This window comes from Neoarius graeffei, chromosome 24 (assembly GCF_027579695.1).
Source record: "Neoarius graeffei isolate fNeoGra1 chromosome 24, fNeoGra1.pri, whole genome shotgun sequence".
NCBI lineage: Eukaryota > Metazoa > Chordata > Actinopteri > Siluriformes > Ariidae > Neoarius > Neoarius graeffei.
In genome coordinates this window covers 9,824,072-9,841,234 of record NC_083592.1, presented here as the reverse complement: position 1 = coordinate 9,841,234, position 17,163 = coordinate 9,824,072, and the positions used below count along the sequence as shown (strand labels likewise).

Below are 17,163 nucleotides of genomic sequence, written 5' to 3'. Positions count from 1 at the left end.
TAGTTGGTGCCTTTGAGTTCTTTTCCTTTGTTTTTTACCATTTCTTTCTGATTGTAGTGTTCGAAATTTGCAATGATGGGTCTGGGTTTGTCCTTTTGCTGCTTGCCAAGACGGTGAACTTGATGGAATGTGATTAGATTGACAGTGTCCTTGGCCAGTTTGAGTTGTGTTAGCATGAAGTCTTTTATGAGTAGCTCTGGATTGTCGGGTGTTTTAACGGGGTCTTTGGGTTGCGGGATACCTGAGAATATGAGGTTGTCACGCATTGAACGTGTTTGAATGTCCAGTATGGTTTCTTTCATTACTTTGTTTTCGGCGGTGACATATTCCATTTGTTGAGTGAGTGAAGTTACCGAAGTTCGAAGCTCTTGGTTTGAAATCTGTAATATTGCGATTTGACTGTGTGCTAATTCGAGACTGTTACAGATATCGTTCAGCTCTTCGTGTATAGTGATTAGCATGTCCAGCTTTTTATTGATGTTTGTAAGTACACTGACCTCGACTTCCTGGGTTGTTAAATCGGTTGTGTCTGTTGCAGAGTCTCTTTTCCTTCTTTTGGAGTCGGGCTGAGTTGCATTCGGAGTTGAGTGAATCTGGTCCGGGTTCATAGTTGTCTGAAGATGTAGACAATGGTCTTCGATGAAAGCCTCCAATTCTGTTAATTCATCCAGAGTGTAATCGGAATACAAGTTGGATTATGTATGAGAAAAAGTCGCTGAGTATTAGTTTGATTTAGTCCGAAAAAAAAGGGTTTATTTTGGTAGGATCTTTAGTGCTGTATCTCCTGTTTGTCAACAACTGCAAGCCGCCATGTTCAATCTCACCTCTGAGTTCTCGCGATACTCACACAGCCATTCAGAGCTACTCCCGCCCTACTCCTATTGCTGGAGGAGAAGAAAAGAAGCAAGCTGGAGATTGCAAGGGAGGAGCTCAAGGAGCCATGTAGTGGACTCAGGCAAGAACACTCCACCAAGCATGTTACGTTATGGTACATTACAGGCATTTAGCAGATGCTCTTATCCAGAGGTTATGTTCCTTGCTCAAGGGCACTTCGGCCATTCTTGGAATCAAACCAGCAACTTTTTGGTCCCAAAGCTGCTTCTCTAACCATTAGGCCATAGCTTCCCCCATATACAGCCTCGAAGAAAACCTAACTTCCCCAGCGATACTACATCTCCTCGGTGGAGCAAGATTACTTCGGTTGTGACCACAGCATGGTCTTCCTCAGGGTTAAATGGAGTGCTGTTTGAGGTTTATAACAACCACTTCATGGTACAAAAGCTACTCTACAGTAGTTCATGAGAGTGGCTTGGAAGAGTCACACTCCACCAGCTCATCACCTTCATCCTTGAGTTCTTCCACATTCCAACCTGCATTCAGAGACAGTTAAGATAATAGCTTCCTGATTTCCAAATATGCCACCAAGCAAGAAATGTATCAACTGGGCGGTAACCATGAGAGAAAATTATGTGCAGTGAATAACAAAATGCATAGTTTTAAAGAGGAAACCAGTTGGTAAGTTGTCTCTGCAGCTTGGAGAACCTGGCACGCTTTTCAGCACATTGTCGATTGGACTTGCTGTTGTTTCTGTGAATAAAACCAGGACAGCCTCATCATGTTTGTGAAAAGTGTTTTAGAGCAGTGCATTGGTTTACAGTAAACGCAATGTATCATGGGACATCGAACATTTTTTGCAGGACTGAGAATGGTAGAAATTCTCCTTGTGTCAACATCTGCAAATTAGTGGATCATTTTTCGCTGCTATTTTAGGTGAAGTTTATGTGGTAGCAGGGGCGTCGTAGAGGGGGGTAAAGTAGGACTGATTCACAGGGTCCTGACTACAGGGAGGGCCCCTGGCTGGGAGGTCCCCAAAAGGAGTCTATTTTTTCCCCTTTCCTTTTTTTTTTCAATAATGTCAATGGTATTTCATGCAAATTCAATGTTCTCTGGGAATACATCGGTTGAAATGTATGTCCCAGCCTGCAAATAGTACCTATATCAGACACCCCCATTATCAATGCACATTGGTTTAGTCCGCCCTCTCACGGACTTTGGATTGTATGCGCAACGGATTTTTTCATGCTTCGGCATGAAACGCAGCAGGCAGTTCTTATACCAACAAGGATCAATGTCATCAGGCTTTCAGAAAAGAAAGGCAAGAAAGGCAGAGGAAACAAGATGAAGGAAAGCAACTGCTTACTGATTTCTTTCCCAAGAAAGGTGAGCCCAAATGTGAAAATTAACAACAGCTAACTGGTTATCCTATTCAGTTGCATACCACCATGATAGTAGCCTAAATCAAATAATTCGAAATGAAATAATCTGTCATTTTGTAGGCTACCACATAATTGTGATAGAAGCCCTATTCTTGTCTTAAATTTACAACCCCAATTCCAAAAAAGTTGGGACAAAGTACAAATTGTAAATAAAAACGGAATGCAATGATGTGGAAGTTTCAAAATTCCATATTTTATTCAGAATAGAACATAGATGACATATCAAATAAACTGAGAAAATGTATCATTTAAAGAGAAAAATTAGGTGATTTTAAATTTCATGACAACACCACATCTCAAAAAAGTTGGGACAAGGCCATGTTTACCACTGTGAGACATCCCCTTTTCTCTTTACAACAGTCTGTAAACGTCTGGGGACTGAGGAGACAAGTTGCTCAAGTTTAGGGATAGGAATGTTAACCCATTCTTGTCTAATGTAGGATTCTAGTTGCTCAACTGTCTTAGGTCTTTTTTTGTCGTATTTTCCGTTTTATGATGCGCCAAATGTTTTCTATGGGTGAAAGATCTGGACTGCAGGCTGGCCAGTTCAGTACCCGGACCCTTCTTCTACGCAGCCATGATGCTGTAATCGATGCAGTATGTGGTTTGGCATTGTCATGTTGGAAAATGCAAGGTCTTCCCTGAAAGAGATGTCATCTGGATGGGAGCATATGTTGCTCTAGAACCTGGATATACCTTTCAGCATTGATGGTGTCTTTCCAGATGTGTAAGCTGCCCATGCCACACGCACTAATGCAACCCCATACCATCAGAGATGCAGGCTTCTGAACTGAGCGCTGATAACAACTTGGGTTGTCCTTCTCCTCTTTAGTCCGAATGACACGGCATTCCTGATTTCCATAAAGAACTTCAAATTTTGATTCGTCTGACCACAGAACAGTTTTCCACTTTGCCACAGTCCATTTTAAATGAGCCTTGGCCCAGAGAAGACGTCTGCGCTTCTGGATCATGTTTAGATACGGCTTCTTCTTTGAACTATAGAGTTTTAGCTGGCAATGGCGGATGGCACAGTGAATTGTGTTCACAGATAATGTTCTCTGGAAATATTCCTGAGCCCATTTTGTGATTTCCAATACAGAAGCATGCCTGTATGTGATGCAGTGCCGTCTAAGGGGCCGAAGATCACGGGCACCTGGTATGGTTTTCCGGCCTTGACCCTTACGCACAGAGATTCTTCCAGATTCTCTGAATCTTTTGATGATATTATGCACTGTAGATGATATGTTCAAACTCTTTGCAATTTTACACTGTCGAACTCCTTTCTGATATTGCTCCACTATTTGTCAGCGCAGAATTAGGGGGATTGGTGATCCTCTTCCCATCTTTACTTCTGAGAGCCGCTGCCACTCCAAGATGCTCTTTTTATACCCAGTCATGTTAATGACCTATTGCCAATTGACCTAATGAGTTGCAATTTGGTCCTCCAGCTGTTCCTTTTTTGTACCTTTAACTTTTCCAGCCTCTTATTGCCCCTGTCCCAACTTTTTTGAGATGTGTTGCTGTCATGAAATTTCAAATGAGCCAATATTTGGCATGAAATTTCAAAATGTCTCACTTTCGACATTTGATATGTTGTCTATGTTCTACTGTGAATACAATATCGGTTTTTGAGATTTGTAAATTATTGCATTCCGTTTTTATTTACAATTTGTACTATGTCCCAACTTTTTTGGAATCGGGGTTGTATTTTCATAATTACTATTATAGATACAGTGTGTGTCCCAAAAGCCTAACATAGGGTCGATGTTGGTTCAAAATGTTGTCCAAATATTAGGAAAGCTAATTTATAAAATGAATCCCACTCAGTTTCAGAAAATGTCACAGAACGTGATGATGCCCCAGCCGCAACAGGTGTCAAGAACTTGAGAGAAGGTGAGCCTATCTTAGCCTAGATGTAAGGAAAAGCACACTATAAACCTTCTCCACCGGTGTGCGATGCCGCGCGCCCTCCTCAGGGGTGCCATAGAAACGTGGCTGACACTGAGATATAAAATGAAATGTAATCTAAATGATTACATTTATTCAAATTATTTAAGGTCAACAATGAGCCAGGAGAGATTAAACAGCCTTGCCCTTCTCTCCATTGAAAGTGAATTAGCAAGACAACTGGACTTTAAGCACCTCATCTGTGATTTTGCCACCAAGAAGACCCGTCAGTGGGCATTTAGTGGAATATAAATTACAATTTTTCCTACAACTTGTGAAAGCCTGTTTTCTGTTTTTCCATGTTCTCAAAGAAAAAAGATTAGTCAGTTTAATCATTATTTCTTATCTTTAATTGTGCTGTAAAAAAGCTTTTCATGATTGTGGAAATCAGACTGCCATTTGTTCTTTTTTGAGGAGTCCCCACTTCAATGTTGTACTGCCTCTGGTGTTAATTTTATATATTATGAATAAAGAAAATGAAACAAAAAACTGTGCATGTGCAATATTTTCTGAGGAATCAATGCAATTGCAGCGGGGGGGTCCACAGAACTGGTGGTTCCTGGGGCCCCAAATTTGGTGCTACGCCCCTGTGTGGTAGTCAAACTAATAAATCACACAAGTGACCTTGGCAATCTGATGATCATTTGATTCCAATTTGCGACCTTCAATCTGGCAACCTGTGATGTGCGTAGGTGGAGAACCAGAGGATTAAAAAAAAAACGGTTATTTTAAAGAACAAAGAAAGCTGTGAGTTCAGAAGACTGGGAGAGAGATCTGAGAGAAGAGCTGAAGGGAAACAAGGGACAGAAACCAGGATCATCTTTTAGAAGAACGTGTCAAGACAAGAACCAACATGGTAAAGTAATAATTTTATAATATCCTTTTTACTTTAGGATCACTTTCTCTACTTCTACGCTTCATAATTGTGCATACAGACCTGCACAGCTCTGTGCAGGTCTGTATCTCACTGTCAATACCTGATCCACTGTTTTCTGTACAACTGATAAGCAGGGGTGGAGTACTCAAGTCCGGACTTGAGACGTTTTGTTTGTTGTCTTGGATTTTAAACTGCCTTTAAAAAATGTAGTGTTGTTTTTTTTCTCAAGTAACTTCTTCTTTTGGCTGCACCCATTAGGGGTCACCACAGCAGATCTGTTCTGCATACTTGATTTGGCATAAGTGTTTACACCGGATGCCCTTGCTGACCCAACCTTCCCCAATCTATCCAGGCTTGGGCCCGGCATCAAGTATGCACTGGCTTGTACAACCCCAGTTGCTGGGTATTTTACCTAATCTGCATGTCTATGAACTGTGGGAGGAAACCCACGCAGACACGGGGAGAACATGCAAATTCTACACAGAAAGGCCCCCGTTGGCTGTGAGACTCCAACCCAGAACTTTCTTTCTGTTACCCCTTTTCCACCAAATCAGTTCCATGGCTGGTTCGGGGCCAGTGCTGGTGCTGGTTCATAACTCGTTCAACTTGTGAGCCAGCTGAGAACCAGTTTGCTTTTCCATAGCTCGTGGTGCTAAGGGAAGCCACGTCATTACGTCGCTGTATACGTCATTACGTCGCTGTATACGTCAGTTGCATCGCTATGTTGGCATAAACCTTGGCGCGAATATCGAAGCAAAAACAACGCGGAAGCAGCAGCAGCAGCAGCAGCAACAACAACAACAACAACAATAATAAATGACTTCGCGTTTGTACAACTGCTGCTTCTCGTCGCTTAAAAATGGCGATCTTTCACGGTCTTGTTATTGTTGTTGGTCTTAACAACTCCGCCCTCCCGCTGACGTAAGCGGTTCTTTCCTCTGGCCCAGCAGAGAGTTGGTGCTAGCCTGGAACTGTTTTTTCTGGCCCCAGAGCCAGTTCTTTGTCAGTGGAAACAGAAAACCCGGTTCCAAACTAAGCACTGGCCCCGAACGAGCCCTGGAACTGCTTTTGTGGAAAAGAGGCATGTGAGGTGACAGTGATAACCACTGCACCACAGTGCCACCCTGTTTTTTCTCAAGTAACTCCTCCTTCAAAATAAAGTCATTGATTAAGCGAGCTTGTTCAGAAAACGGGCACTGGTTTATCCATTCATCCATTATCTGTAGCCACTTATCCTGTACACGGCCACAGGCAAGCTGGAGCCTATCCCAGCTGACTATGGGCAAGAGGCGGGGTACACCCTGGACTAGTCGCCAGGTCATCGCAGGGCTAACACACAGAGACAAACAACCATTCACACTCAAATCCACACCTACGGTCAATTTAGAGCCACCAGTTAGCCTAACTGCATGTCTTTGGACTGTGGGGGAAACCGGAGCACCCGGAGGAAACCCATGCAGACACGGGGAGAACATGCAAACTCCACACAGAAAGGCCCTCGTTGGCCGTTTGGCTCGAACCCAGAACCTTCTTGCTGTGAGGTGACAGTGATAACCACTGCACCACAGTGCCACCCTGTTTTTTCTCAAGTAACTCCTCCTGCAAAATTGATTGAGTGAGCTTGTTCAGAAAATGAGCACTGGTTTAATAAATTCCAATTCCATCTAGAACGGGTCTTGACATTGGCCACTTGGTAACCAGTCATATACCTCCTGACACTTTCTGCACATGATGCATCCATGCTCATCATGTTCATTTTGGCCACAGACACAATGTTGGAGAATTCAAGCAATATAAAATTCAGTTTTACAAACCACAGATAATTTCTCAATGAAGAGGAAACACAAGCACACCCGTGAACCTGTTCATATTTGAATCTTGTCAAAAATCACATGTGAAGTAAAAAGATGAATCCAATGACAAATGAATCATGATCAAATAAATGAAGCATGTGAAAAAAATTATATGTAAAAAAATGAATGAACTCGAAGGGCACTGAGTCGAGCACATACCTCCACCAAGGCACATACAGAATTATCAACATCCGAATGAAGTCACTTGAACCTAAGATAATACTAAAGATTCCCACCAAATTTCACCCAAACCTGTTCACTACTTTTTGAGTTATGTTGGGAACAGATAAAAAAATCCTGGGTCTGCATACATATCCGGATTTGGATCAAAATCGAAAATCAACTGTTCCTTGGCCCATGGCTCACTTTTTTCCTCCAAATTTCATCAAAATTCCTTCACTACTTTTTGAGTTATGTTGGGAACAGGCAAACAAACAAAGGCGAAAACATAACCTCCTCCAACACTGCTGACGGAGGTCTCATCTCATCTCATTATCTCTAGCTGCTTTATCCTGTTCTACAGGGTCGCAGGCAAGCTGGAGCCTATCCCAGCTGACTACGTGCGAAAGGCGGGGTACACCCTGGACAAGTCGCCAGGTCATCACAGGGCTGACACATAGACACAGACAACCATTCACACTCACATTCACACCTACGGTCAATTTAGAGTCACCAGTTATCCTAACCTGCATGTCTTTGGACTGTGGGGGAAACCGGAGCACCCGGAGGAAACCCACGCGGACACGGGGAGAACATGCAAACTCCACACAGAAAGGCCCTCACCGGCCACAGGGCTCGAACCCGGACCTTCTTGCTGTGAGGCGACAGCGCTAACCGCTACACCACACTGACGGAGGTAAAAATGTGAAAATAAACAAATAGTTAACATTACTACAGTCAGCAAACTGAACTAGTTTGCATTCTCATGAGTACTTTAAGTAAATAAAACAAACCGAGGATTGCATTTTACAAACTCTCAGAAACACTCACATTTATATAATATGTTTTTGCATATCGATCTCAGAGCTACGTCAGATATTTGGTCAGATATTGTATAATAATACGAAATACGTAATTAAATATAAACCCAAAATTCATCTTCAGCACGAATCACCACTGCAGCTTGGATCTTGAAATGCAGGTTATTCCACATCACAGACATCATTCTGCCCCCACATTATCAGGAAGTCATTGTTTGTATATTGATCTGAAAGTAAAATTTCACATGGGGGTTAAATTAAAAAATGAAACAAAACTGAACCTCAGTGTCCTCATAGTGAGTAGTTAATATTTTATGAAGTAATTATTTTTTGGCCTTGATGATAAATGAATAGCTAGCAAAACATTTTTTCTGCCTGAAGGAGGCGCTTTTCACTTTGTCAATGAAACCTGTGATTGATTGATTGATTGATTGATTGATTGATTGATTGATTGATTGATTGATTGATTGATTGATTGATTGAATCAGCCAGTCCTGATGTGTTACGACATCAGAAGTTCACAAATTTCCCCGGGGAGGTAGATGGGGATGGTTTCTCTACCTGGGCTCAGGTTCAGTCTTTCATTACGAAATGAATAGTGGACAAGACATTGAAAAAAAACCCAGACATTTTACACATACTGTACTGTATATGTCCTTTAAATACTGGACACTGCTAAAGATCCGATATTTCATATACTATATATTAGTATACGGTTAGTCTATTTGACACACTGTATATTTCTTATATGGACACGAGTGTTTTACTGGGAAATACATCACTCGTAATTTTCATCCGAGCTCCATCCGGGACATGGAGAACCAAAACTGTGACATAAACCTCTATATGTCACTCGTGAGGAAATCAATACATTTTTTTGATAAATTTGGGGACTTTTTGTTTGTGAATGTGTTGATATAATAAAAAGAAATCACATGTTGGCTTGAAGATACGTATGACGTTTATCTTGTCGTGTTGAAAAACTCACATTTTTCATACAAAAGAGAACACAGATCTGAGTGACATATTTAAATAATATTGGCTGGCGTTGAGTGGTATATCAGATATATTCCATTCAGCTAGCATGATACTGAACGAGTCGAAGATGACTAGCTGAATGGAATATATCTGATAGACCACAAAAAAAAGAAGCCAGCCAGTAATAATAATAATAATAAGTTCAATTTATATAGCGCCTTTCTCAAAACCCAAGGTCGCTTTACAATTATAGGCAGAAAAAGTCCACCAAATAAAGGTCAGGATGTCATTCCAGTGGTGTAGCAGCCACAGTCCCACCAAAAGGTGAACGAAAACAAGTCCCACACCGCCAGCACAGCCGCTGCGCCACCGCCAGGCAACATCACTCAGAACACCACGCCATGGATCCACAAAGCGAGCAGAGCGCTGGTACGTCCCAAACCGCCTGCACAACCGCCGCGACACCACCGAGCAACATCACTCAGAACATCATGCCAAGCACTAAAGCACAGAGCGCTGGACAACCACGATGTTAAAATGAGCAGCAAGCTCACTGCAGTCCATAGCTGGGAGCACAGGCATCACCCACAGCGAACCAAGGCCTGGAGGGAACCGACGCCCAAAACTGGGTCTGGAGCTACACCACAACTGGGGGACAAAACACTCAAACAAACATCAAACTACACAAACACACAAAAAAAGAAAAAAGAAAAAAAGGAGAGAAAATAAAATAAAAAGCTCTAGTGACAAGCAGCAGCCAGAATGCGCACAACGTACTCTCAACCGGAAACGGAAACAGGAAAAAAAGTCATTATTATTATTATTATACATACACACTATCTTCATATCAGCACTCTCGAATGAATTAGCTTACCCGCGACTCGGTGCTGTTAGTGCGGCAGTTCAGTTACCTTCCAGCCAGTATAGTGTTAGCAAATATTATTATTATTATTATTACTTTCCCTGTGTAATTTACTTAGTTACTTTTAAAATCAACATCGACAGCGACACACAACGGAGCGACCTGGCAGCCAAAATTCTCTCAAAATCTTCTGCTTTTAACAAAGCGAACCTCACAGCCATGTTCATTTACAAACTATCACAGTCACTCGCTAGCGCGAAAAGTTTTACATCTCTGACGCGTCTCTTTTCCAGGTTTTCGATGTCCAGGTTCGGTATGTTTTTCTCTTGTAAATATGCGTGAAGAATATATAATTAAGTTTTGGTAGACTTTCGAGTGTTCAGCACATCTTCAGTTTCAGTTTTTAATTTATTTATTTAGCACTTAATTATAGCATAGCTAATCCTAGCAGTAGCACTGGATTAGCCTCGTCTTCTCTCTTTCCCAGCGGGCAAAGAAATGATTGTGCACGCGCGCAGCAGAAACATTTTGTCATTGGATCTTCACATGAGTGCTGACGTGATGTCGTGTCGTCTTGACAACGTGCAATATTGTAAGAATATTGCATGCTTATTGGGGAGAGTGGCATAATACATGTAGCATAAGCGATATGATAACACTATTGCATGCCCTCAATAAACCCGCTAGAAGGGAATAGAATACATGTTTTTATTCCATGGAAAAAGTGTCCTGGATGGATAATAATTCCCGATATTTCACTCCGATGATGTCACTCCCAGTGTTTTCCCGCTGACTAGATGCACGCTGTCAAAATGGCAAACCGGTTCAAAATTAAAATTCTTTTGATTAACTTGCGTATTTTTTTGTAGATGTGTCCATACAATATAAAGAACTTTACATAGTGGCACGAAGATATGAAGTTTATCTTCTTGTGTTGAAAATATTTTCACTCGTTCACTTCATTCACTCGTGAATATGTTCACCACTTGAAGATAAACTTCATATCTTTGCACATGTGGGTGCAATCAGTTAATTATTGAAATTAAGTGATCAATCTCGTTAAATCAGTCTCATTAAATTTTGAAGGTTAATAATTAAAATGAATCAATCCCATTGAATCATTTACTTTGACTCACTTGAAGTGAATCATACCATAGAATCAGTCTCATTCAGTGAATCATTTAGTGAATCGTTCAATGAATCGTTTAGTGAATCATTTGGTGAATCATTCAATGAATCGTTTAGTGAATCATACCATTAATCCTGGTGCTTAATAATAAGTTACCAAACAGCTAAATTATGGTACATTTCAAATTATTACGATCACTTACCATATTACATAACATACGCACCCTTTTTGAATTCCTTGAGAAAATTGGGGACTTCAGATATTGTTGTTCACACAAATAAACAGTTTGTTTAATAAATGAATTTATTATACAAAGATAAAAAGATAAATCAATAAATCAATATATACAAGCCGTGAGGTGTGTGTGTGTGTGTGTGTGTGTGTGTGTGTGTGTGTGTGTGTGTGTGTGTGAGAGAGAGTGAGTGTGAAGGACTTGACCATGTGTTTAGCCTCGTGTTGCTAACTACACGTGGTGGAGGCCTAGCTTGTTGGTAGCTAAACAAAAGAATGTTATCTAAACAGAACAAAGGATTAGCTCTGTGTTGAGCCTCGTGTAGCTAACTACACGTGGTGGAGGCCTAGATTAGCCTTGTGTTGCTAGTGTGTTTGTGAAAGGCCCTATGGCCTAGCTAAAGTGTGTTTGTTAGGCCTGGTGAGGCCTACTGAGCACGTGTGGCTAAAGACAAAGGGAAGCTATCTAAAGTGTATCAGGCCTGGTCAGGCCTGGTGAGCACGTGTTCTCAGTAACAAAAAGATTCCACACTCATAACATTACCAAACTCACTGAAACCTTGATAAGGTCAAAATGTATGATAAAGAAATTAGTGTTAGTCAGAATAAGAGAGAGAGAGAGAGAGAGAGAGAGAGAAGCATGCGCAGCCTATCTATTAAACAATTGAGAGAACATAGAACAAAATAAATCAACACGCTGCGTGTCTAACAGTGTAACAGATAAACCTGGGTTTAAATTCACACTATTTCAAATAAAAGCAAATTCCTAAGACTATCCTAATTATGCCCAAATGCCAAAATCTTACTTAATCCTGCCTTTAGCAAGATATGAAGAACTATTCGCCGGTGTAGTCTCGGGCCTCGCCGTGGGAGCACGTGAGCCGCTCGTGATGGAGGCGTAGAAACTTTCGGGTCCAGCGGAGCACTTGGGTGGTTCCCGTGGAAAGCAGAGGGTTCTTGGTCCGAATCTCAGCGTTCGTGAGGAAAAGTCTCTGATCAGAATAAGATGCACAGCGCTTTTGAGTTAAAAAGGATTCAATCGCTTCTTAACTTTTGAGCTGCCTGGGCTGCAGTCGTGACGTCACTTCTAATGCAAGTAAACCGGTTGTAACTCGGGTTGAGTTTAAGGATCGCGCGACTCTAGAGTTTACCTTTGCCAAGGGTAAGAAAGAAAATCGCGCTGAGTGATGGATCTTGCAAGAAAGAAGACGTCTTTTTGGGGTGGAGAGCGCCTCTTTATACATCCAGATCCATCGGAAGCCAAACGTGAGAGAGCAAAGATGGAAGCGTTGTCCCATTGTTTTATGTTTCCTTGTATGATGACGTAGATGATCCCGCCCACGCGTGACGTAGGTCACACGGAAGTGGACTGGGAATTGTAGTTCTGACACAAGATGGCGGTATGATACCTACACACAATCATGTAATATCCTCTATATATTTCAAATATGAAGGAATATAATGGAATATTAACCAGCACCTTGTTTATCAAACGATTGTTGCATGTGTGTGAAAATGGCAGACATTTTTTGTGCATACTCAGATACTCAGCATTGAGGTGTGTGTGTGTTTGTGTGTGTGTGTGTTCAGAAAAAAGGAGAAAGCCAGCTGCAGCAGGTACAGGAGAATGTGGAGGAGGTTCAGACCATCATGCAGGAGAATTTCACCAGGGTCGGAGAGCGCGAGGGCAAACTAGAGGAACTGGACGACAGAGCTGAAATACTGCTGAAGAAAGTAAATATGAACTTTCTGAATGTTCATGCATAAATATCATTAGCTGTAGAATGTACCGTGTACATGATTTTGACCCAATTTCGACTTTAAGTGTAGTCATATTTCTGCTCCTGCACCATGCTCCTATTAAGTGATTTAAAATATATAAATATATATAAATGCATAACATAACAGGGGCGGCACAGTGGTGTAGTGGTTAGCGCTGTCGCCTCACAGCAAGAAGGTCCGGGTTCGAGCCCCGTGGCCGGCAAGGGCCTTTCTGTGCGGAGTTTGCATGTTCTCCCCGTGTCCGCGTGGGTTTCCTCCGGGTGCTCCGGTTTCCCCCACAGTCCAAAGACATGCAGGTTAGGTTAACTGGTGACTCTAAATTGACCGTAGGTGTGAATGTGAGTGTGAATGGTTGTCTGTGTCTATGTGTCAGCCCTGTGATGACCTGGCAACTTGTCCAGGGTGTACCCCGCCTTTCGCCCATAGTCAGCTGGGATAGGCTCCAGCTTGCCTGCGACCCTGTAGAACGGGATAAAGCGGCTACAGATAATGAGATGAGAGATGAGACATAACATAGCAAGGAATTCAGTCAACAGAACAGAAGTGAGTGAATGAATCAGCACTTATTGTCCCACCATTTGAATGACGTTCCAGATGTTGCAATACAGAGATCAGTGGCGCGAAGAAATGACAATGAGATACGTCTTTAAATGCATCAAGTGACTTTTATCTCAGGTGATATGATCTTATAAACTTCTTATTTTTTCTTTACAGGTTGCCAGTAAAGTTGTTTTTCCTAAGGTAGATTAGATTAAAATGTGCAGATAGGACCGCAGGGTGTCTTTCAGTGGAATTGGAATGAAATCTTGAATTATAATTTTTCAGGTTTGCTAGAATGGCAAAACAAAAACATATTTGAGAACTATGTAAAGTAGAAAATGCCCAAATTTGCCCATGGCTGCACCCCAATGCTCATTATGTACCCGAGTGTAACTGTGGTACGTTCTATAAGTATGCAAGCAAGTAGTAAGGACACAATTCGGATGAACTCCATCACCATCATCTTACCTGTCCTCTGACCTGGATATTTTTCCCCATGGAAATTCTTCTTCTTTGGTTATCAGAGATTCCGGCTGAATTATGGGACAGCATAGTGTGGTACATTTGCATACTACAGATGTAGTAGATCATCCAGGTGCCTACTGAGTATTCGGACACCCTACTTATATAGAGAGTAATACTGCTTTTAGCATACTAATCATATGGAAGTATGTGTACTTTGGTGCAGACGAAGCTCCCGTCACTCTGCAGTCCACCTTGTCGACTTAGACTTCGCCGATGACATAGCACTCCTTGAAGACACTGTCAGTTCTGTCGAGGCTCTTCATTGTCTCGAGTTGGCTTCTCAGGCTGTTGGTCTCCAGCTAAATGCAAAGAAAACCAAAGTGATGCACCTGAACCCCTTGACTAATAACCCCCTTCATGCTCTTGACAACTCGAGTATAGAGAAAGTCAATGACTTTAAGTCCCTGGACAGTTGGAAAAGTATGCCCCATGATATTGAAAGTCAAAAAGCCAAATCAGTGGGTGCCCTTAATGCCCTATACAAAGTCTGTGTTGAACCTCTGACCAGGGAAAATAAGATTAGGGTTTTTAATGCGTCAGTCGAGTCCATATTGTTATATGGCTCAGAATTTTGGTCCTTGACCAAAGCTCAGGAAAAGTCCCTGGATTGTACTTATACTAGTATGCTGTGAAGAATCCTAAATGTATCCTGGCATGATCACTGGTCCAATAATCAGCTCTCTGACAACTTACCCCGCCTCTCATGTATCATCAGGAAGTGATGCTTTTTGCGATCACATTATGTGGCACGACCAACCTGCGGCGCAAGTGTTGCTCTGGGAGCCTGACACAAAGTGCAAGTTTGGCCGGCCATGTACCACTCTGAAGATCTCATCTCATTATCTCTAGCCGCTTTATCCTTCTACAGGGTCGCAGGCAAGCTGGAGCATATCCCAGCTGACTATGGGCGAAAGGCGGGGTACACCCTGGACAAGTCACCAGGTCATCATAGGGCTGACACATAGACACAGACAACCATTCACACTCACACCTACGGTCAATTTAGAGTCACCAGTTAACCTAACCTGCATGTCTTTGGACTGTGGGGGAAACCGGAGCACCCGGAGGAAACCCACGCGGACACGGGGAGAACATGCAAACTCCACACAGAAAGGCCCTCGCCGGCCCCGGGGCTCGAACCCAGGACCTTCTTGCTGTGAGGCGACAGCGCTAACCACTACACCACCGTGCTGCCCCCACTCTGAAGATGGTACTTGAAAAGGACATAAGCCTACTGAGTGACCACCTCAAGGCAGCTATGGCTGACAGGTAGGCCTGGGCAAAGATCTCTCTGCAAGTCACTGGCCTGCTGGATGTCAGGTGATGAGATAATGATGAGTATTTGGATGCAGCCCATGTGAAAAAATTCACAGGACACCACACTATTGGTGTAACCAAATCCATCCAGAACATTCGAAGGACTGGTGCACTAAACAGCTAGGGAAAGACAAAGCAAATAAAATATTGCTGTCATAGTATTGAAACTGTAACTAGCCTATACCTAATCCTGTTTGTGTTTTTGACAGAGCAAACAGTTTGAAAAGACAACGAGGAAAGTGGCAGAAAAGATGGAAACTGAGAACACATGTCTGCGATGTAAGAAATGGCAGAGGATCATGGCAGAGGATCATGGCAGAGGATCATGATCATTGTCGGAGCAGTTGTTCTGGTCATCATCATCATCATTAGTAGTGTGTTATTGCGGCCACGGTAAGGACAGACACAGCAGAGACTCTGGTTAAAAAGCCGAAAAGCCGGAGATTAAGAAGAAGTGATGGGCTTAAAGGCTAAGTTGTGTGTTCAAAAGACAAAAAGGTCTGAAGGACACATCATGTCATGCCTACTTCTGCTCACACGCCATACTCTTTGTGTTTACTCTTGTGCATGTACAAGTACTGTTACTGATAACTGTTTGAGTCTGCATCTACTTCCTGGTCAGGTTTTTTCCCTCCTGAAGTCTCAGGGAGTTTTTCTTTGTCACTGTCACCTCTGGGGGGTTTTGGGGGTTTTTTTGTTGTTGTTGTTGTTGTTGTTTGTTTTGTTTTTTAATAGATCTAACAGTCAGTCAAATAAATGAGCCAGTGTCTTTGTAAAATATGCTCTGAATGAATGAATTAAACACTTAAGATTAAGAGCGACTACATTGTTTGCCTCTTTGTCACTACACTGGAGGAAACTTGCCCTTGGTGAAATTTTGCTTCCCATTTTGCTAAACAAACCCCAAACCCTATCATCTAACTCAACCCCAAGCTTATGGCAAATCTTACTTATTAAAAAAAAACAGAACCACGGCTGTAGCTTGTGACAGTGACTCCAGGGTTTGGAGCTCAGTCGTTCCAGAAGGTTGTATTTTTTCACTTCTCATGTAGCCAGAGCTTTATCCTGATCAGGGTAGCAGTGAACCTGGAGATTATCCTAGGAACACTGCATGTGAGGTGGGAATACATACTGAACAGAATGCCAGAGCATGCACACATTCATCCACACCTAGGGGCAATTCTGGCATGAAGCCATCCATATCCTGGCATGTTTTTGAGAAGTGAAAGGAATCCTGAGAACCTGAAGGAAACTGCAGGGTTTTTACAATAAACTCGAGGTATTTTAGGGGAAAGAAGCTGCTGCACATCTGTTTTAGTTCCTTAAAAAATGTACTTGCTGACTTTTGTATTAAATACTGCATGTAATACCGTTTCCCTCGAATAGATTATTTGTTTTACAGAATTTCAAGTTGAGGAGTGACCTCAAATGACCTTGGGCACCCTGCATATCAAATCCTAGAAGGTCACATAAGCAGTAATACATGTCTTCTTGCAGATCTTCTGTTTAAGCAGATTCAAAAATGTTTTGGAAATTTTTCCATCAATCATTTCCTCTTTATTTCCTAATTCAGGGTAGCCTAGTAAACTAGACCCACCCGCCTAGCGGCCAAAAATATTTTTGCCTACAAGTGGGTCTAGCCTCGCACCATATCAACAAAACACCCCGGGCATCAAATCGTGCCCGCCAATCACAACGCAAGGTTTTTGTTTGGATTCTTTGGGTGGGCTTTTGCAGGAGTGACGACAAGGCTGCGCGACGCTGGAGAAAGCACAACAGGAAAGATGGCTACGGCTAGAGAACAGCACTCGTTTGACTCCACTTTGGAATCAGTTTTAGAAGAATTAGACTTGGAGTTTTCGTTGA

General features: G+C 42.3%; 1 protein-coding gene across 2 annotated transcripts; it reads left to right on the top strand.

Annotated features, from left to right (window-relative positions):
* Positions 1–1,547: 1,547 nt before the first annotated feature.
* On the top strand, positions 1,548–16,167 carry LOC132872642 (vesicle-associated membrane protein 4-like). Of its 2 annotated transcripts, XM_060907599.1 has the most exons (3): positions 1,548–2,220; positions 12,724–12,867; positions 15,507–16,167. In XM_060907599.1, exons 1-3 carry the CDS (start codon positions 2,080–2,082, stop codon positions 15,624–15,626), a joined length of 405 nt encoding a protein of 134 aa, XP_060763582.1. In that variant the 5' UTR covers positions 1,548–2,079; the 3' UTR covers positions 15,627–16,167. The 2 variants fall into 2 exon arrangements, 1 of the variants encoding a protein (XP_060763582.1); XR_009651465.1 differs by lacking the exons at positions 12,724–12,867; positions 15,507–16,167 and adding an exon at positions 4,104–4,622.
* The last annotated feature ends 996 nt before the right edge of the window (positions 16,168–17,163 follow it).